The sequence below is a fragment of the Cydia pomonella genome, chromosome 2 (assembly GCF_033807575.1).
Source record: "Cydia pomonella isolate Wapato2018A chromosome 2, ilCydPomo1, whole genome shotgun sequence".
Taxonomy (NCBI): Eukaryota; Metazoa; Arthropoda; class Insecta; order Lepidoptera; family Tortricidae; genus Cydia; species Cydia pomonella.
Window position 1 is genome coordinate 8,581,499 of NC_084704.1, and position 22,393 is coordinate 8,603,891.

General features: G+C 34.0%; 1 protein-coding gene across 4 annotated transcripts in view; it reads right to left on the reverse strand.

Moving 5' to 3' along the window:
• Positions 1-22,393, reverse strand: part of LOC133533184 (dopamine receptor 2-like) — a 170,234-nt gene that overhangs the window by 6,347 nt on the left and 141,494 nt on the right. For 2 of the 4 annotated variants that reach the window (XR_009801826.1, XR_009801828.1), the window contains 2 exons: positions 2,501-2,585; positions 598-881 (listed from right to left, as the gene is read on the reverse strand). Coding sequence is in view for 2 of the 4 variants with exons in the window: in XM_061872145.1 (XP_061728129.1) it covers positions 2,495-2,585 (91 nt within the window). In the remaining 2 variants the exon portion in view is untranslated. Of the gene's footprint in view, positions 1-597; positions 882-2,416; positions 2,586-22,393 lie in introns of those variants that run through there. The other 2 variants (XM_061872147.1, XM_061872145.1) reach the window with 2 other exon arrangements.

Below are 22,393 nucleotides of genomic sequence, written 5' to 3' on the forward strand. Positions count from 1 at the left end.
TGAAATAAAAAGACATTGCTCGAGGAAATAGTGTTAGTTGATGTTGAATTTGTGACGAGCATGCTATGCTGAGGACAACGGTATATACATCACAATTTGAAACAGTGAATTAGTGGGAAAACATAGAATTGCAGAGGGGAATGTTGAGTTTGAAAAAAAAACCAAGTGCACAAAGGTAAAGAATACGACGTTTAAAGGTCAGGCGAGGAACACACTGTAGCAAGTCCATGCATTTATTATATCTTTTCTAAAATAATCATGAAAAGATTGAGTTGTTTGAAAATAAATAATCTAATGATCTTGCAATGCAGAGTAGGCAGGCAAAAATGCCGACGCTCTGTATTGGTATACTTCAAAGTTTAAGTAAACCGTACCTATAATACGAGTATGGTAATGAATTGCAATTTTATCGAGAATTAATTAAAATGATAATGTTGATAGTGAAATTTATGTAAAATAGTTACATTTCAGCCAGTTTCACATAACATGGAAAGTTACACGCACTGTATGCCATTGTGTTTTCACAACAAGATATAATAAATGCTGGTTCATAAGATCATAGTGCAACTTGTTAAGTTATACAAAGTCCACACGTACCTCTACAACATCTGTTATGATGAAGTTTTTCCTCAGAAAACTCATCTACTGAGAAAAGTTCATTAGATTGTCTTCAATGATTCTTTTATAGACATCTAATTTAAGCAAAGTTAGACAAAGAATAGAAAAAATCTCAACAAGGCACTTGGAAATCTGAAGGAGAAATGTAGATCGTATAGAGTGAAGCCGAGTCGCTATATGTAAGTTTGTTCGCAGGAGTTTTGTCTAATTTGCTGAATCCCGGTTAGTTCGCTCGATGAGTAATAGCGACGAGTCGAGCGGAACTGAAAGTAAAACAAAAAAATCTAAGTAAAAAGCATATGAATTTGCAACTTATCAGAAAGTTGACTAAACATACTCGTATGCTTTATCTTCGATGGCAGCAGCAGTCGTAGTTTCTGAGTGGGACTATTATAAAACGTAAATGTCACTTCAAACTATCTCTAATACTCAGATCCGAATCAGCACCCAGATCCAAAGAATAAAGTCAAATTGCCCTATTCCTGTGTACCCCTTGACTTGACAAACAATCGTTCATACTTTGTTTGTCAAATTAAGGCCTTCTAAATATATATTTTTTAATGTTACAACGATTTCCAATAATTATATAAGAACTTTTTACTGAACATTTTTGATGATTAAGGTTCCCTTAACTCTACATTAAAAAAAAAGAGCGCAATCAAAAATGAGCATTCGAAATTATTAAAAAAAACTTTTTAATAAAATTTAACTTAAACTTCAACTCCATGTCAGCTGATGTTACAAATGCAATACTGAAATCGGATTATCGTTTAATCTGCTTGTCCAGTTGACTGGTCACTTTCATCCAAGATTTAATCACGTAGTTTATATTGCATTGCAGAATTAAAAAAGAACATGTGAATAGGTATGCACATTTAAACATAAACGCTTTGAACCATGATACAAATAACCAAGGACCATGATAGGCCTGGGTTATTTGATACCGCTTGACCACTCAATCCGCGTTTAGATTTTATTGGCTTGTATAAAAAGGGAGCTTTTTTATCGTGAGGCCAAAATTACAATAAGTAGGTATGGACCAAAGAGAATTTGAAATGGAGGTGGATTGTCAAAGAAAACTTTGTAGCCACAGTAAACTTACTACCATCTTTCGACACATGATTACTCGTAAAACTTTTAGAACGCCATTTGACTTTAATCTCACTGATATGTGTAAAATTTATTAAATATCAAAAAGTGGCGCCATCTAATAGATCATCTTACCGGGCTTATTAGGCCAAAGGTTATGCCATCGCTCAAAACAATGCCGCCATACCTTTGGCCTAAGCCCGATAAGATGGCGCCACTTTTTGATATTTAGCAAATTTAATACATATCAGTGAAATAATAAGGATCAAAGTCAATGGTGTTCTAAAAGTTTTAATAATGTGTCGAAAGATTGCAGTAAATTTATTGTGGATTCATAGTTATCTTTGACAATCCACCTCAATTTCAAATTATCTTTGGTTGTACACATTCAAAATTGTATTTTAATCTTTGGAACCTTTTGCCAAATTGAAAACCAATACAATTACATCTGGAAAACAAGAGTTCTAATATTTATTTACTGACTTAAGTTATGAAAGTAATCATACAAAGTGGCCAGTACCCCTAGTGTAAATAAATTCGATTTCCAAACGTGACGTACGCGTTTGCGTTTAGTCTCATTTTGTATTGGATTTCGAAAGAGCGCGCCAAGCGGGACGTTTTGGAACCTCAAAATCCTATACAAAATGAGACTTAACGCAAACGCGTTCGTCACGTTATGATGTCGATCAAAGTTACACTAGGGGTACTGTTTATATTATCCCTGATTGTGTATAGGTTATATTTTCGAAGTGAACAAATAGGTGTGAAGTAATAAGAAGGGTATTGTTTATACCTGTGACTGTTTGGAGCGCAGCTGGGGCTGGTACTTCCGTCGTAGCTTGCGCGGGCAACACACGCATAAGATCCTTAAGAAAGCCCTGTAACAAACAAATCCTCTGTTTTTTCAAGTGATTTTATAACATTTACATATTTTTTTAAACTAATACAGTACTTAATCTCATAAACTTACGTTTATTATATGGCCTGACATTTCGAACGTGACGTTACGTTCGTGGTCACAGGCAGACGGAGTCTGAGTCTGCTAAACGTAAGTTTACGCGATTAAGTCCTGTATTAGTTTTAAAATGACGAATGAAAATCGTGTTGGTTTAAATCAATATATTTACGTATTTATATTAGTACAAAGAACAAATATTGTCGCAATTATTTTATATCGTATTTAGTATACATTTATTGTTGCTAACTTTTTGAACTTGAAATTAGAGCACAGCAGGAATCTTATTATTAGTCTTAAATAATCATAATCATTATAATACTGCGCAGTCAAACCCATGAATAGTCATTGTATTGTCCTAAGAAAGAACCGCAGATGATACTTTGTGTTGGAGGCGAGGAATCTGCTCTAGATACCGATGTTAGAACTAGGATAAATTATGTCTACTGGGTGATGTTGGCTCCCTTCCAATGTTTGGATCTTTTGACCTTAGGACTTTGAAAAATCGGCGTAAAACTGTAAATACCAGTAGCGGCGTGTCAAAAATCTTCGCTGGAGTTTTGGCTTGCTATTTCTTTGTGATTTATAGAATAAAGTTATCAGATGTCTCTGAATGGGCAAGCCGGTGGGAATCGAGTTCTATTGGCGCTCCGCCACTGATAGGTACATAAGAGTATTCATCGTGGAGTATGTATAGCGCAATGTATTTGTATCATAAACTGAAATAGATGTCATGACTGAAAAAGTAACAAAACCCTTCAGAGGCGGAGTTCGGATTCGAAGCTGCGTCATCAGCTTACGTGACTATCCCCCAGCGGTGGCAGCATGGTTCCATTTTTATCGCCTGTCTCTATGCCCGTCACTTTCGCACTTACATACTTGATAGACCGTGACAGGCTTGGTTAGAGGCCGCTGGCACTCGTGGCTACCCGGCAATTTTTCAATATTTTAAATATTTTTAAAATAAAATAATGTGAAGATTTATAAAAGTATTTTTATTTTTTCCGGTGTTCAGTAGGTAGATATAAATAAGGATTTAAACAATTAAAAAAAAAAACACGTATGAGGCTAATTGCTCGAGTACCTATACGAGTATGCAATATTCAAAAGACTATGCGTCTTTGACTAACTCTAAGGGCGAGCAGTACGTGTTTACACCTCCTATACCAATCCCTTACTAAAACACTAATCAAAAGATTTTGATAAAACAATTTGATTTGTTCCATAAGTCATATCTATCAGTTTCAAATAGTTTAAACTAATTATGTAACTTTGAAAAGTTGAAATGTTTTACAGTTAAGGAAACATCGCCCTTACTTACGTGGTCATAGTCACCGAGATTTCATAAAATTGCGGTTTCCGAGTGGCCTTAGGTGGGTAGCATTAGCTGCGAAAACTGAAGACGCCGGTTTGAATTCAGTATCAGACACTAGAGGGCGTGATTACTTATACACCCTTTAATACCTATATGACATTTATTTCAGTTTATAATTTATATCTAGTGTGGGAACGGAAATTCTATTACTGGTAATTTGTGGGGTCTATCGCCTATAGAGTAAGTGTTAAATAAATATACATAAAAATCAAAGTGTGATGATATGAAACCCTATGAGCGCGAGTCTGGCTCGCACTCAGTCGAATAATCTTAATACTATGTATGTTAGTGGAAAACAGTATGCGTACAACCCACTAAGCGTTTGTCGTACGTAATTTTCCAGCATTACTCGTTACGATTTTAGGTAGGTAGGCACTACTTGCTTGTCTAGATAGAGACATCTTATGGCTTTTGGTAATGTATCGTACAACAATTAACTAAAAAAGCTACAGTAACACGAAAAGCCTAAACCGCTTTTAAACTTGTACTTACATAGACGTTATTCATAAACTCGCTACGTCGATTTAATCGATCAATTTGACTTATGTATTTGTAAGAAAAGGATAAAACATCAATTAACTATTTGAGACTTCTAAAGTTTTGTGACTAGGAGGGTTAAACTTTAATTACAAGCTGTGACGAAATGGGCCCCATGTTCTAATTTAAAGTAGTACTTTTTATATGGCGTAAAATTGAGTAGGGAACTTGATTTGTTTTTACAATTGTACATACTTGCACGTTGTTATCATTTATTAAATATCATATAGTTGCTTGATATGAGTAATTTAAGAAATGTGATTGATTTTCGTCATTATGTTATGAAAACAAAATCAGCCAAGTTCATTATTAGATAAATAAATGGTTTATAATTCCCTTCGCGAGGCCTGGGGCGCTAACAAAGCATTTAAAAGGTTACCGTGTTGATTAGCCTTCCAAAATCACGGCGATAAGAAACTTTCCATCAGATTCATTTGGAAATATCATCAAGGAAGAAATTGACGTTGGCTGTAAGGCAAAGACTCCATTAGCATTGTAATTCCTTTTCCCTTTTCAATAGACTTTGGGAAATTCGATAAAGCTTTAATTAAGTGGCGGTGAGAGTTTCAAACAATGAGTAAGAGATACAACTTTGTGCGACTTAAACACTTATATCCGCTCGTTCCGGCCGATTGCTCCTAAAATGACGGTATTTAACCTATTAACGACTTTATTAATACAGCGGTCGAATTAAGATAAAACGATTACCGAGAGTTGAGATCAATCGGATATACCAATTAAACATATTTCATAAATGCGTATCGGAAATGAATTTTCTTGCGTTGCGAATTAAAACGATTTATAAAAGTAAGTTTTTTTTGTTTTTGTTGTGATTTAGTATTTGTTGTTGTAGCGGCAAATGTTGCATTATCTGTCTACCTATCACGGTTTATGAGATACAGCCTGGTGACAGACGGACAGACAGACACAGACAGACGGACAGCGTAGTCTTAGTAATGGGGTCTCGTTTTAGCCTTTGGGCACGAAACCCTAAAAACTAAGCTGATATGAAATTGTTTGCTTCAACTTTCCACATTATTAGGTCGAGTGTGTGGCAGAAATGGCGATAGGTGTAAAATTAACTGTGTAAAAAGGTTATTTAATAACATTTAGAATTCCGTAGTCACGAAAAATCACGTATAGTTTTGCTATGAGTCAGACTGACTTCCCTAGTGTAAATTTATTTGACAGCTAAACGTGACGTACGCGTTTGGGTTAAGTCTCATTTTGTATGGGATTTAGAAACAGCGCGCCAACCGGGACGTTTTGGAAACTTAAAATCCCATGCAAAATGACAACGCAAACGCGTACGTCACCATTCGCTATCGCATAAATTTACACTAGGGTTACTGTACGCAGCTTAGTTCCGTTCCTACACTAAAAAATTTAACACGGATACCTAGAGATCATAATATATAATTACGCCTTTGTGCATTTCTACCCTGCCAGGTACATAGTTGGAAATAGGATCAAGGTAGTGGCCACAGACGAAATAAAAATTAACAACTATCAAGATAAAGTACGCTGAACGTGTTCATGCCTACTTACTGAAAGAAAAACTACTACAGGACTCTCCCCATGAGCATACTAATGTTCTTGTCCATTTTTCATCTGGTTTATTTCTACTTAATATTATTAACTCTATTTCTTCGTAGCTATAGTATAAGAAAACGATACGATTTCATAATTCGCCCAAACATAGCTGTTATTGATTTTAGTCGGTTCGTTACCAGCGACTCGAGACAAAGTCGACACAATTTGTTTTCATTAATTTATGATTTGTTGTCGAGGTACATTAATTCTTCTTGGTTTACTCTCGCTTGATTAAATTGTCCCGAAACTCGCGACAGCCGAGCATGTTTTGTAAATGTAGGGAAGTATAATCATATCAATAAAATAAATTACATCTACACGGCTACCACCAGTTTTGACATTGACATATTCGCTCACGTCTACGTAAATTACTTTCTATGCATCTTGCTTGCACTAATATGCGAGTAAGAGCGAGATGCATAGAAAGTTAGTTACGTAGACGTGAGATGTGAGCGAATATGTCAATGTCAAAACTGGTGATAGCTGTACTAGTGGAGTTATATATGTGATTTACTTAATGTATGTGTCTGGAAGAGATCGCTTTTTAGCGATAAGACCGCCTGTTGTTTACCTTTGCTTATATTGCTGTTTTCTTTTATTTTGTGTTCTTTTATTGAGGTATTCAACTGGGCAATAAAGAGTACCTATTTGTTGCAAGGGGCTATTTTAGATTTAATTTATTTATATTTATATATTAAATGAGGTATTTTGAACAGGAAATTGTATTTTAGACGAGCGGCGCAAGAATATATGTAGAACATCACCCTGAAGGATAATTCTCATATTTTAAACGTCATAATATGGCCAGCATGTCATATGCATAAGTATCATTTTCACTCAATTTGGTTTTCTATTCTACTCCCATACAGAACAACATTCCTTGGCACATGTATCCGAATAGAGACACTATTTTCTATAATTTATAAGATTAATATTAGCCGCTTTACATAAAATAAAAACATTCAGCAAAATGCGGCCTAAAATTTAACAAGAATGTTTAAATTGTGTCAATATTTTTTTCCACCTAATCCTGTTAGCGCGGCAGGTCCGTACCTTTCGTGAAAGATGAAAAGAGAACAAGCTCGTTTATTATTTTTTGTTTCATTAAAAAAACTTGAGACAATTTTTTTACGACCCGTCTGGCCTAGTGGGTAGTGAGTGACCTTGCCTATGAAGCCGATGGTCCCGGGTTCAAATCCTGGTAAGGGCATTTATTCGTGTGATGAGCATGGATATTTGTTCCTGAGTCATGGGTGTTTTCTATATATTTAAGTATTTATTAATATTTATATATTATATATATCGTTGTCTAAGTACCCTCAACACAAGCTTTATTGAGCTTACTGTGGGATTTAGTCAATTTGTGTAATAATGTCCTGTAAAAAAAAAACAGTTTTTACTCAATATACCCGTATTTACTCGTTTATACCCAAATTGTAGTGGGAATAAACTATTTATAGTGCTGAAATGGGCATATATATTTGAAATATACTAGGTGTATTTTGTAAGCCGCTACTGGATTAAGTATTCAAAATTGTAAGAAATATATTTTTAAGGGAGGGGGGGGGGGGGGGGGCACTCCATACATGTAACTGTTAGTCTTAAAAAAGAAATCAGAAACCACGAACGTGTTGCATATCATTAAATGGATCTTTGAATGTTTCTAAAAACTTTCTGGATAAATAATACGTAATATTATTATTCGTAAGTGCAGCGTAAACATGTACTTTTACGCGAAATGCAGTTATCTTGAACATCGATAGAACTTAAGTCCTTTATTTTTGAAGTACCTAATTACCTTCTTATTTAAATTTATCACATTATCACAAATAACCTCTCACCGATGATTACCTTTTTTTTCAAAAATTAAGCATCCTATATGCTTTTTTATTATGTGAATATTGTTAACTCTTCAATAAAAAACAATTTAATTCTTAAATCTTATTTTTTTATTCTTTTTTCTTAGGGATCGCTTTTACCCACCTAAAGGAGTAAATACGGGTATTTATCGGGTGCTTTCAGTAAATACTCAGTATTTACTCAGTATTAGTACATTTAGGGATAAGTAGGGGTGAGTAAATACTCAGTATGTACTCACCCCTACCCATCTCTAAATGTACTCATAGTGTTGTGTTCCTGCCGGTGAGTAAGGTTGCCAGAGCTCATCGAGGGGGGGTGCGTGTTTAGGGTCGGCAACGCGCATGTAACTCCTCTGGAGTTACAGGCGTACATAGGCTACGGAGACTGCTTACCATCAGGCGGGTGGTATGTTTGTTTGCCACCGATTTAGTATAAAAAAGAACCTAAATTTTAAGTAGTGCAATCAAGAAAGTCCAAAGGTGGAAATGTTGAGAACAGTGTGCATACATTTCCAATAAGGGGCTAGTTGTTCTGTAATAGAGTACCTACGTATTGAAACTCCGGGTTTCAAAATTGAAGACGCCAATCGTTCGCTCCGTAGTGAACGATACCCGAATGCCTTTTTGTCGCATTCATTTGTAAGAGTGGTAAAAAAGAAAGAAATTGCCGTTTCGTTCGCTACGGCGCAAACGATCGGCATCTTGGCTAGGCACCCCGCACTGTAATCTGTAAGTGAAAGACCTGGCATACTAATTTCATAACTTTTTGTGATATGATGTCCTTAAATATTAGTAATTATTTTCAGCATTATATATTATTTTTAATTCTATAAATTACGCATGTTAGTTGTTACATTCACGGCTGAACTACGGTCGTAGCGCTACGTCGTAACCAATAACATGGATTTCCCGGTATGGAGCGGAAATGCTTCGTGTCGAAAACCACAACATCTCCTCACTGCCGGTTGGTCACCGAGGGGGGTAAGCACTGTAACCCTCCGCCTTTTAAGAGAAAAGTATACCTCGTACACAATTATACTAAAATAGAATTAAGTATGTTATTGGCACAATTAAATAGGTTTATTGGTTATCCTTTTTTCAAAATTTGCAATACAATTTTTTTTTTAATAAAAGCGAAATCTATAAGCCTACAATATATTCCTTCCCTGAGCTTCCCTCTTAAAAGATGCTGGAATTATATACCTACATGATAGCCACACGAGTATGATGATTTACAACCTTAACTATGTAGGTTTGTGCAAATTTCATAATCATGTGTACTATCAATATGGAATTAAAGGTTTAGTGATTATTTATTTGCAGGAACGATACGAACTAATTTTAATTACTTCGGCATTTTTATTGAAAGTAATACCCTGTTGTATTTTAGCTATAGGAAATTTTATATTATTTTAACACCGAATCAACAATCAACCGAATCTTTCATTCCTAATAAGAGAAAAAAAAGTGAGGAAAAATCCCTATAATTTCATACTTTTTTGTTTGTCCGTTTTGTTACGGTCATAGAAAAGTTGTATTGAAAAGGTAACAAATGGATCAAAAAATGGGGACTCAGTTTTTCTCAAAAGTTACAATTTTAAATAAAGAACTTGACATCCACTCAAAGTCACACCGAGATTGCAAAACGCTCCTTACTGAGTGGCTAAAAACGAAATCGTACGAGAAAACGGAAAAACTACTAATCTCAAAATACTAAAAAAAAAAACAAATTGCCAATCGAACAGAATAGTCTATCATACATACGTACACATACACACACACACACACACAATCTTTTTCATGTATGTACAGCTACTTTCATATTTAAGTTAGTTATATTTATAATACAATAAAATAAGTCTTCAAATTGATTACTTAATTTATAAGAATATTAAATATTTAGAAATTATATTTTTAAATTTTTAGGTTTTCATATGTTGTATAAATAATTTACTTGTTGTTTTGTTGTTAACGTAGGGAAGAGCGGTGCCGCCCAACACAGGCAATTCTTTGCTTACCGGGCGGCTCCATCCCCTAAATCATGGCCATGTGTTTTTTAAGGAAATAAAGAATTTTGTATTTGTATTTTGTATACTTAAATTTGAAGTGAAATTATGTATTTCAGGCACAAGTTTTATATTGAGTTGTACAATTTTTTTTTAGCTACATATAGCGTTAATATAAAGTTATTACCTATAATTATGTAGATATATAAATGTTAGTATAGATACATTAAACTATAAATACATAGAAAAAAAAAAAAAAAAAAAATCCCCCAGTAATAAACGTTATCTCATATCTGTTGCGATTTTATATAAATTTATTCGAATCGATCTAAATCATTTTTACCCGACTGCGTCAGACGAAGGGTAATGGTTTTCGAGCGTATGTATGTATGTCCATTTCTTTGGCACGCCCGACAGCCCAAACGGCTGGATAGTTTTTGATATATAGGGTATCGTTGAATTAATTAGAATTGTGGTAGTTACATAGGCTAAGTATATTTTTTTCTGAAGAGGCGCCCGCAAATAAAAAAGGAAGGTTTCTTACCATAGCAATATGGGTAATATTGGGTATCAACTGAAAACGAGTAAAAAGACAATTTTTCCCTTTTCAGATATTGTTTTTAAGCAGTCGGGTTTTTATTTTTATAATAATATTTTTTATTCCTACTTACCTACACTTACTTAAAAATACAAAATAGCCTAAACCTGTAGCTTCTCAATAGCGTGTTATCTACACATTATCTAATTTTATGACGGATTTGTATCAAATTTATACTTTATTACATGTAGTAAGTATTTACTACTACTACTACTACTACTACTACAACTTGTCAGAGGCCACTCTGCCACTTCACACCAGTTGGGTATTCCGAGGGCGGGTAGGTCTTTTAGGGTTTCATCACTCCAGCGGTATCTGGGACGCCCAGACGGACGTTTTCCACCCGGGTGCCCCACGTATGCTCTTCTCACAGCACGGTCCTCTCCCATCCTCTTCAGGTGATCGAGCCAGCGGAGTCGTGTGGCTTTTACTTACATCTAAGGTATTTTAGTTACATTTAAGGTATTTAAGTAAAGGTTAATTCCATAAGATTAATTACATTTAACGAATTGTCTTATTCTAATGAGACGTGATTTTAATGTATTAGAGTCGATGAGAATTCTGGTAAATTAACGACACCTCAGTAAACAGTAGAGTAATAAAGGCAAAACAAAGTAGGGTTGCCACGTAATAGTAAATACAAGGAGTTTTTTGTTTTCTGTTAACTTCGGTGTTTGACTAAGTACGTATAAATAAACTAAATGGCACAAGTAGTTAGTTTTGGAATTTCTTTTTTTTTAAAGATTAATGCAATATCTTACGCTATTGTCGGGCATCAATTACATTTCACGTTACTGTTAGGAACAACAAACTCAAAATATCAGTTTAATATTTAATTTATCTACATCTTAGGGAGATTAATCTTAAGGTTTTATTTAACAATGAACAACTTAAGATATTTTAACTGTTTTAGTTTGCAATATTCACCTCACCTAAAAATAAACCTTCATTTAATTTACTTTCTGAGTATAAATACTTGTTTGAAAACTAAATCAAAGATTTTTTTTTATTAATTCCTAATAAATGCATGTATAAATTAACAATTATCGGTTGAAAATGGAGTAATGTACAGAATTCAAAGGACAACTTTTACATTGCATGTGATTATTATAAGGCTAAGTTAATAAACCTAAATCCATATCCAATCCACACTTCCAAACTTTGTATAACTTTTGAATATATATACCGTTACAAATGAAGACTGTAACCGCATATTCCTACATTTCTCCTCATTTTTCTATTACAATATTTAAAAATTTATCACATTTCCCTGTGCAGTCTAACTGAAAGCTAAGTCTGAGGTTCCTTTTTCCTTATGATTATAACTAATAAAGTTTTTTTATATATATTAGATTTTTGATCTACGAGTACATTTTGCCTAGCAACAAACCACAAACTAAAATGTAAATTTAAATTTTATTGACTGATTGACTAAACTGATAGGTGCAGAAATTTGTAGCGGTATCTTAGACTACATCAAAGGTTGCTCAAAGGTTAACTGGAAGAGATCCCTTAAAGGGATAAGTTCGCCTTTGTACTAATGATGTATGTTTTATTTCCTGTTTTGTTTTCATTTTTGTACAATAAAGAGTTTTACTACTACTACTACATCAGTAATCTAAGGCAAGCGGTCACACTCGGAAATCCAAGCCCAAGAATCCATGACTGCCAGACTTACGTCTTATTATAAAAGCTCAACGTTTTTCTATAAATGGCCCCTTAATAGGTAAGAACGATCCCCGATTATGAAACCTGGGTCGTGTTGGCTTTGGCAGCAAGTACCCCTTAAATTAACAGAACGGAACGTAAAAAAATTAAGAATACCATAATTATCGGATGACCACAATATTAATAAATATTCACCCGTATTTATTTTTTAGTTATCGTAGTCTTATTTTATAAAATTATACTTGTCAACAAGATTACAAACATCCTAACTACATAAGTGCAGAAATGAAAAAAAAGCTTAATCAAGCTCGTAAACGGCATGAAAATTGCATGAATATTTTAATCATGTTTAGTGACAACCCTATCAACGTCGGCCTATCGCCCTGAGACGGCTCTGCTCGCTCGTGGATAATGAGTATTTACATACGACGCTTACTCGCCTAGTTACCTTCAATTCATTAGTTCTACCTCTAATGTACCTAAATAGAAATAAACTGCTCATGCAATGCCAAAATGAGTACCTACTTAACCAAAATACTTTGAATAGTTTTTTATTAGTATTTGTTTGTTGGTTGTTCGATTGGATCAAAGATGAAAGTTTACATTTTAAGACAAAAATATGATTTGTATTATCCTCTTCTGTCCCTCCATTAATTAAAAATATACTCTATAAAAAATAAAAAATGAATTAGAAAAAATATTTTGAACACGATCGACCAATAACGATTTTTTTTTCCAAAAAACTTTAACTTCTCATTTTAAAACAATTTAAGTACCGCGAACAGTCTATTGTGCGTGGTCCGACACGCACTTGGCGGAAATACATACAAATATGTATCATATTTATCTTACTTATATAATATAACTTACATTGTTTTATCTCGTATAGTTTGCGTATGCTAAGGCAAATAATCAGTTATCTAAAAAGGACTCGAATCTGTATCTTTTTCTATCGAGAAAATTTCCTCAATAGTGTTTCACATTCTGCCTGACACTAAAATAAATAGATAAACAACTTATGTCCATAAATGAATTATGTTCTTTAAATAAATAACCGTTAAGGCTTTGTACTTGAGCTTGATAAGTTTGTTTTGTTCGTTACGAAACATTTCGTACAAATGCAAACGTTTTAATTTCGTTAATTCATTCATTAAGCGCATTATGGAAATATAGTTATTTACGATAGAAGTACAGAAAATAGGAAATTCGCAACGAGTGATGGTGGGTGGAGGTGATAAATTAAAACACGACCGAAGGGAGTATTTTAAATCGACACGAGTAGCGAATTACTAATTCGCATGGTATCATACAACGTTTTACAGTACATAATTATGGCTCTTTAAAGTTTCGACATATGCACGGAAAGTGCTCATACCCGCATGGGTGTGGGAGAGTAGCACCATATGTACTGTACATATGATATCCTAAATGCGTTTTTAGGGTTCCGTAGCCAAATGGCAAAAAACGGAACCCTTATAGATTCGTCATGTCCGTCTGTCTGTCCGATTCTGTCACAGCCACTTTTTTCCGAAACTATAAAAGCTATACTGTTCAAACTTGGTAAGTAGATGTATTCTATGAACCGCATTATGATGTTCACACAAAAATAGAAAAAAAACAATAAATTTTGGGGGTTCCCCATACTCAAAAAATCTTTTTTCATCAAACTCATACGTGTGGGGTATCTATGGATAGGTCTTTAAAAATGATATTGAGGTTTCTAATATCATTTTTTTCTAAACTGAAAAGTTTGCGTGAGAGACACTTCCAAAGTGGTAAAAAGTGTGTCCCCCCCCCCCGTAACTTCTAAAATAACAGAATGAAAAATCTAAAAAAAATATATGATATACATTGCCATGCAAACTTCCACCGAAAATTGGTTCGAACGAGATCTAGTAAGTAGTTTTTTTTTAATACGTCATAAAAATTAAAAAAAAAATTTTTTTTCATCAAACCCATACGTGTGGGGTATCTATGGATAGGTCTTCAAAAATGATATTTAGGTTTCTAATATCATTTTTTTCTAAACTGAATAGTTTGCGCGAGAGACACTTCCAAAGTGAAAAAAATGTGTGTCCCCCCCCCCTGTAACTTCTAAAATAACAGAATGAAAAATCTAAAAAAAATATATGATATACATTGCCATGCAAACTTCCACCGAAAATTGGTTCGAACGAGATCTAGTAAGTAGTTTTTTTTTAATACGTCATAAAAATTAAAAAAAAAAATTTTTTTCATCAAACCCATACGTGTGGGGTATCTACGGATAGGTCTTCAAAAATGATATTTAAGTTTCTAATATCATTTTTTTCTAAACTGAATAGTTTGCGCGAGAGACACTTCCAAAGTGAAAAAATGTGTGTCCCCCCCCCTGTAACTTCTAAAATAACAGAATGAAAAATCTAAAAAAAATATATGATATACATTACCATGCAAACTTCCACCGAAAATTGGTTTGAACGAGGTCTAGTGAATAGTTTTTTTTTAATACGTCAATAAATTAAAAAAAAATTTTTTTCATCAAACCCATACGTGTGGGGTATCTATGGATAGGTCTTCAAAATGATATTTAGGTTCCTAACATCATTTTTTTCTAAACTGAATAGTTTGCGCGAGAAACAGTTCCAAAGTGGTAAAATGTGTGTCCAAAGTGGTAAAATGTTGAACAAGATTAGCAAGTAGATTTTTTTTTAATACGTCTTAAGGTGGCGACTGACTTGTAACATTTGCTTGTAATGTATCGTTCACGGCGATCGTTACAAGTCAGTCGCCACCTTTGTAACACTCAAAGGGATTCGCGTAAAAACCGACAGCCGAGTGGAGCACGCGGTGCTCGCGTCGAGCGGCTCGGCTCGCTGCACTGACTGTTGTAATGCTCGGGTTGTATCACGTTACATTACACCGAAATGTTACAAGTCAGTCGCCACCTTTAAATGGTACGGAACCCTTCATGCGCGAGTCCGACTCGCACTTGGCCGCTTTTTTTGTTTTAGAGGAATCGAGATCAGTATAAGACGTCATCAGGTCATCACCGATGGAACTCGAATTTTCAGTAAAATAGTGACGTTCTACAATGGGTTTTGAATTCATAATGTTTCCTGATAGGTATTTTTGTATAATACCTTTTCGAATAGTTTTAGGGGATATTTTGGCCTAGGACTGTCTAATTTTAAATATAGACACAGATAATCATACTGAATTATTACGCACCCAAAAGAAAGGTATGAGTGTAGTTTTCCTGGTTCTTAGTGACTGACAAGTTGTGTTTGCCAGACTATATGTATTGTAAACCAGCATTGTAAACCACGCTAACATAGATTATTATTTTATTTGTGTGCGAAATTCAAAAGACATCTATTGGTAATTTGGCTAGACATTCAACATTTTAGTCTTTGACATTAAACAGATCTTAAAGTTCATTTTCCCGCTCAGTCTTCTCCATCTGTTACGCAATCATTGCTAATCCAATTTGTTGTTACAATAAAATCATTTTTAGAAACCATTCACTCGATTTCATTTAATTATATCACGCAAGTTAGCAATGGGTTGTATTGTACTACATTTCTTCAACATTGAAAAGCAGTTTGGCAAAATGGAAACTTAGTCCACTCCGTGCCAGCTGTTGAACAGCTTACGCCGAACGCTTGTGAATTTTTTTAAATATGTTATTTTCAAGAAATGTTTAACAGAAAGTTTACTTGAATAACCAATTAATGTAGACAAGGTAGAAAAACAGGTCATTCCCAAAATATTGCTAATCTTTCTCCTTTTTGAGCAACTGTATTAAAAATGCATTTACTTATCTTAAACTACGGATTACCGACAAGTTAAGGCAAAAGAATGTAGTGCGAAATTAGTAACGCGATTCTGACCTTTGTAGGGATTGAAGGTTAGGTCAGAGGTTGCTAGGTTGGAAGCCAATTCAAATTAGAATTATTCAGGCATCTGCTTGGTCATAATGGCTACTATCTAGCTACAATCAGGGCCGAAGGATTAACGTGCTCTCGACAAAGGAGCAATTATTAAAGTTATGTGAGGCAATTATCTCGTCTTCGATAACAGTGTCGAATGGCAAAATAATCACGACAGGGAAACAGATTAGTAAGTAACACTTCATGGCATTTGTAGTATTTTTCATTAATTGATGTATAAAGGTACTCATTTTGCCACTAATTCATTAATTGTACACCTTAAAATGCTACGAGTACGTAAGTGTTTTGTTTATAAGAAATAAAATTGACAAATAATATCTACGAGTAGGTATTGTAGGAAAATTTGTATTCGCTATCCCTTATAAATGATTACGGTACGGTTTGATATTTTTGGAATCCGTATGCCTTTGCCGGTGTCGGAAAGTTTTCATTCTTTAAATGTATCTAAACCAAACTAGTCTTAAAAAAATGTAATTAAAAATTTGGTTTCAAATTCCGTAATCAATCCAATCAAGGAAAATAGCGGATTTTATCTTTAGTTACAAACTTTAAAGCTTATGTATCCCTTAGCTTTATAAACTGAAGAAATAAAGAAAATCTATCTGCTGCTTGAGTAATTATTAAACGTGGGAATAGTTGATTGCAAACAATTGTAAGATTCGATCAATCCATGAAAAAAGATTTTTAATTAACTAGGTAAATTTTTACTAGGTTTAAATTACATAATTGATAATTGTAAATTGGTAAAAATGAAGAAAATATTGAAACACTTGAGGAACTTGTAGGTACCTATTCAATATTTACAACAGAATAGTACTTATCTACATTGTTATTTATCAAACGAACGCGTATACTATTTATTGCAATTCCTTCTAGCAGTGTTCTGGGAATCGTGAAAAACTTTCAAAATGTTCTTACTAACGGAATCCGTCCACATCAATTTTATCGCGCAAAGTTGGTGTATTGTCGCGAATATTGTGGCGGTAAAATATACGCGCGTTTGCAAATTCATGTAAACTAGTTCATATAAAACTATCCATACAAAATCCGTAAATATCTGCATTGAAATAATCTACTAGTACCGGTTTATAGATTCAATTAACCAGGAAGTAGTCCTGACAAAAACGAGTGCTTCACAAAAAGAAACATCGAAAAGAAAGAAAAAAGCCCAGTAGGAATAAGTATGTCTTTTTACATTTAGAATGTTAACAAAAAAAATTTTTTTCAGACTTTGGAGCCTTGGAATTTTATATAATTTAATCTCAATATGTCTTTTTTAATTCCACTTTTCTAAAATAGATGGCTTATTTTCTATCCATTTATCTAAATTTTGTTATAATATTCAACATGTGTCAAGTACCCAATTCCACGCCCTGGCATAGACAATGCCCTGCGCTTTAGAGCAGTATATCTGGAACCAAAGGAATTCAATGCACTACCCTTCAGCTCCTTTATCCGATACATGGAGATGTTCGAAAAAGCTCTTGATTGGGCAAAAGGTTAATCTTAAGGGGGTGATTTCACAACAGATCCCGTTGGGTCGAAATGCAAGGGTCTCGAAATATTTGATAAGAAAAGATACGTTTAGAAAATCACACTTATGGAGTTTGGAGGATATTCACTTTGCGAATGCACTTCTGCTGCGCTGGCGCTGCCCCTCCACTCTCATTCTTGACCAAATGAAGTCTTGGACACAATGAAACCTGACACATTAGTCAAGCCAGCTAACAACCTCACAATTATACTCTGGTTGCTGTACAATATGCCGATTGAATAAATTAAGAAGAGAGTTATTAAGTTAGAATGCTCTACTTAAATAGTATTTCATTTCGCAAACAGTCTCTTACCCCTGTCGGTAATAAACATGTCTACGAAGTCGAAGGTCATGCGAAGGATATGTTCCTGAGTTATGGATGTTTTCCATGTATCGCACTATATGGACTCGTAATGCACCCTTAGAACACGATTGGCTTTGTTTGGAGCTAAATCGATTTGTGTATGAATGAACCCAAATATGAATTATTTATATTTAGGTACGTTTAGGTACTAAATGTAAGACGAAATAGCAACTATGTCAATTTGCATTTAATTTGCATTCTTGATGAGTCTTTGAAATTTATTGTATCCTTTTATTTATTTATCCGTCAAATGTTATAAAGCTTATTGATAAATATTAAACAAATTATCTTTTAACGTTTTATTGATAATATACAAACAGGCGATATACAGTCTTGAAAACCTCGTAAAACTTCGACTGACGTGGGCGCGTGGCTGCAGAGCTAGTTAATAATAAAACAGAACTCATTAAAACTCCATTTCCCCATTTGTTACCTATTTCTTTTCAATTTATCTCCCCCAAAATTGGGTTAATGCGACAGTAAATTTTACGAATGGATTTTAATGTCTTTACTTTTATTTCTGTCTCCTTAACCAATTTTTAGTCGACATGACAGCTTGCACGCACTTCTTTATACCGTGAACGGCCAATAACTTACCTACTCTTTTTGAAATGAAATATGCAAACTCGATAAGCCCACGCCAGGTGTTTGTCTACAGTAAAAACAAATTATAATCAATTTCTCGAGATTTCAAGTTTATAAAGAAAATTCTCTAATAGTCTTAGACTCCGAAATTCGTCACATAAGACGCATCGCATGACGTCACAATAAAGTAGTCTGTTGACTGAACGGAATGGTGTTAAGAGCAATTCCTAGCTAAGTAACTTTTAAAATCTCGAATTTTTGAAGTGAAAATTTTTTTAGCGACGCTGTGCACTTTTTGTGACGGGGAAAAAATGTTAAACTCGTATCAGGTCACGTGACCGTCAATCGCGTCAGGTCACGTGGCCTTCAGATTGAAAATTCGTAAGACAGACACGTGACATCATGGTGACGTGAAAACTGAATGTCATCGAAGCCTGGTTACTTTTGAAAAATTGTATCTCATTCAAGTGTGACATTTTATTTTGTTCATAATCAAAGTGTTGTTATAACCTGTAAAGAGGTTTAATCTTCGTTAATTGTGTTGTATTGTATCCAAAGAATACAATACTCACTAGGGGAAGAACGTTAACTCCATACAAAAAAATGTCCCTTTCAAAACGTCGTTTATACTAGTGGCGCTCTCTTTGTCTCTCAGAACTAAAATTGACAGCCGGTTTAGCCTAGCCGGGTTTGGTAGGTTGTAATTCAGTTCTAGCTAGTGGTTCTGGGTTCGAATCCCGGCGACGGAATTTCTTTTTGTATTTTTTCTTTTTTGTTTTGGTTGGGGTGAGGTTTTTAAATTAGCATTTAATTAAAATAGAAAAATATTATGTTAGATATTAATCAAAAGCACAGGGATCATAAGATAATAATTTCTATATTTTAAAGTTATTTCAAAATAAAAGGTAACAAAACAGTTATAATGAAGTTATAAATATTTTTATTCCTATATATTAGGATCAAAAGAGTTTGATTAGAAAAACATACAATAGGCAGAAAACAAGTAATTTTCTGTACGCATTTATGTATCGGACGGGGCTTGTTGAACTAACTGTGACAGTTGTATATAATATTAATTTACAAATTTAATTACACTGAAATGGTGGGCTTTTTGCATATAATATCTACATACCGATATGAATTTTATTCAATGGGACTACAGGTCGGTAATTTCGGTTCATTAATATTGTTGCTACCAAATAACCTATTCTGTACGTGTGATTATTATCTTTTGAAATTTTTAAGCATTCTTCATGTTTAGTTCGCCTATTTATTAGCGCATGTTAAAATTCCCAGATTTCTTTGATAACAATAAATAAAAGTCATTAAAAATCTTTATCATAATAACAATGCACTTATGTATATACTATTTATTGTTTTTAATATAGCTTTTTATATACCTACCTAAAACATCTATCCGATTGTCGGACACTTTCTGCTCCACGGCTCAGTGCAGCGGTCTTCATCGCTCAATCACCGGGAAAGTCGGAATTATGCGGCGGATCCGTGCCTTTTCATTTTTGAGCCTTTCCAACGAAATTATATGACGGCCAAGGATTATTTTCTCACGTTCACCCTCTAAAGCAAAACAGTCACATTTTAAACAATACTATAATCTATCTCTCAATTATTAATGTAGCTAATTGCTACCAGGGGTCTAAATTGCCAGCTAAAACAATGTTAGATTTTACATCTATGATGAATTTTGATTGTAATTTCGGACGCGATATAGGGTTCGTGGGACTTAAAATTAAATCTATGTATTTGAATAGTACGCTTATATAAAAATAAAAATATATTAAAATATTTCTTACCTTGAAATAATTGTTGTTTCTTGTTTAGTACAATCGATTAAACGTTAAAACTGAGTCTGTGCGGAGACTCTATACAAATATATTTCAAGCAAATAAATCGTAAGTTATAGTTTATATGAAAACTTTGATAGTTTCGTGACAATGACAGCATTGACATTGCAGACTTTTGTCTACATTCTAACCGGCCAGACCCAAGTGCAAGGCCTTATGGGGGGTAGACGCGACTCTGACCTCCATAGTTTATATGAACATAGTTAAAGACAAACTGAAATAGTTAATAATTTATATAAAAAAATAGTAATTTACATTTGGTAGCGTGACATAAATCAAAATATTTTATAAAAATAATTTTATTTCTTTCCAAAGTTGTATAGACAAAGCCAGATGAGAGCAATGTTGCTGTGGCAAAATATTTTTATGTTAATTACTGGCAACGTATTTCCCCAGCATCAGACCACACATGCGCAATTATTAAGTTTCATGTCTTTCTAAGGAAGCCGACAGGCCTTGATTGTATCTGTGTTGTTGGGTGTCCATGATAAGATACTCAAATTTTTCCTTACCAAAAAGTTAAATAACAGAAAAGAAGCGTGATTGTTTTACTTAATATGATGGTGAACGATTCATTAACATTTACTGATTGTGTAGACTGTAGTCCTGCTCACGTCTCATGAATTACTCTGTATATGTTATATATTAACACTAAAATTCGCACCCCCGGCGTGCGTGCGATAAGAATAACTGCAGCTCGGACTAAAATTCCTACGTAAAAAACTCAAAAATCGTAGTTTCGCTGTTTCCTCCTCCAAAACGCAACCAATCATTATGAAATTTTGGAAACTGCAAGAGAAAGAAATAATCTATGCCGGCATAGATTATTTCTTTGTTTTGATTTTTGGATATTTGTTGCCATATTTGTATACTGCGCCTTTTTTGCAGCCAATTCAATTGAGCCGTTGTTGCGATTTTTGAGGCGCTGTAAGTTTCTTCAAAATAAAATAATCCAAAAGAGCAAAACATAGCGGCACAGATATTGATGATATTGATCTTATTTGAAAAAAACATTCTCTAGGTTAAAAATTCAGGGAGAAAACAGTCAAGAGCGTTTCTATGGAAAAATGGCAACTAATATTCCTCTAAATTAATACGGAAACCTATTCTACTGGTGTTCAACGGAAATCAATTTTATAATTAGGCATTCATTTTATAAATTTTATTACCTACAAGTCAATTGTGAATTGATCAATTATCTTTCGTTAACTGACTCTCCTTTCGCCGAGTCCATGTTATATTTTATATTACTACAAATCATATTTTTTTTAGGATTAAGTTAAACTCCCTTTGGTTTTGTAGCCCGGTCGCTTGTTGTTGATGTTTTTTGTACAAAAGTACCTACATGTTTTCGGATGGTGTCCTTATTCGTGGCAACTTTTGTGTTAGAGTCAGATCAAGCTAAGTTGGCAGCGATTTTGATAGCCCAGACGGTGCAAATGTTATTTTAAACGTCAAACTTCTATGAAATTATGCCGTTTACTTAACACTTGCACCGTCTGGGATATCAAAATCGCTGCCAACTAAGTTTGGTCTGTCTGTACACCATTTACAAAATAATTTATTTTAGATAACTTTCAAAAAGTCATATCAATACATTTATTTAGAGAGAATATTTTTTAATTTTACCCAACATAATCGAAAAAATTATTAAAATATAAGCCTTTATGAGACAGCGCGTGAACACATTGATACAATCACTGTGACGTGGAGTTGCAGATAAAGCAAAAATTTTATACCGCAGTTGAATATGTTATTTGCTGAATTGATACAGATAGTTCTAATATGTTTCACTGTTCTATTTACTCCACAAAG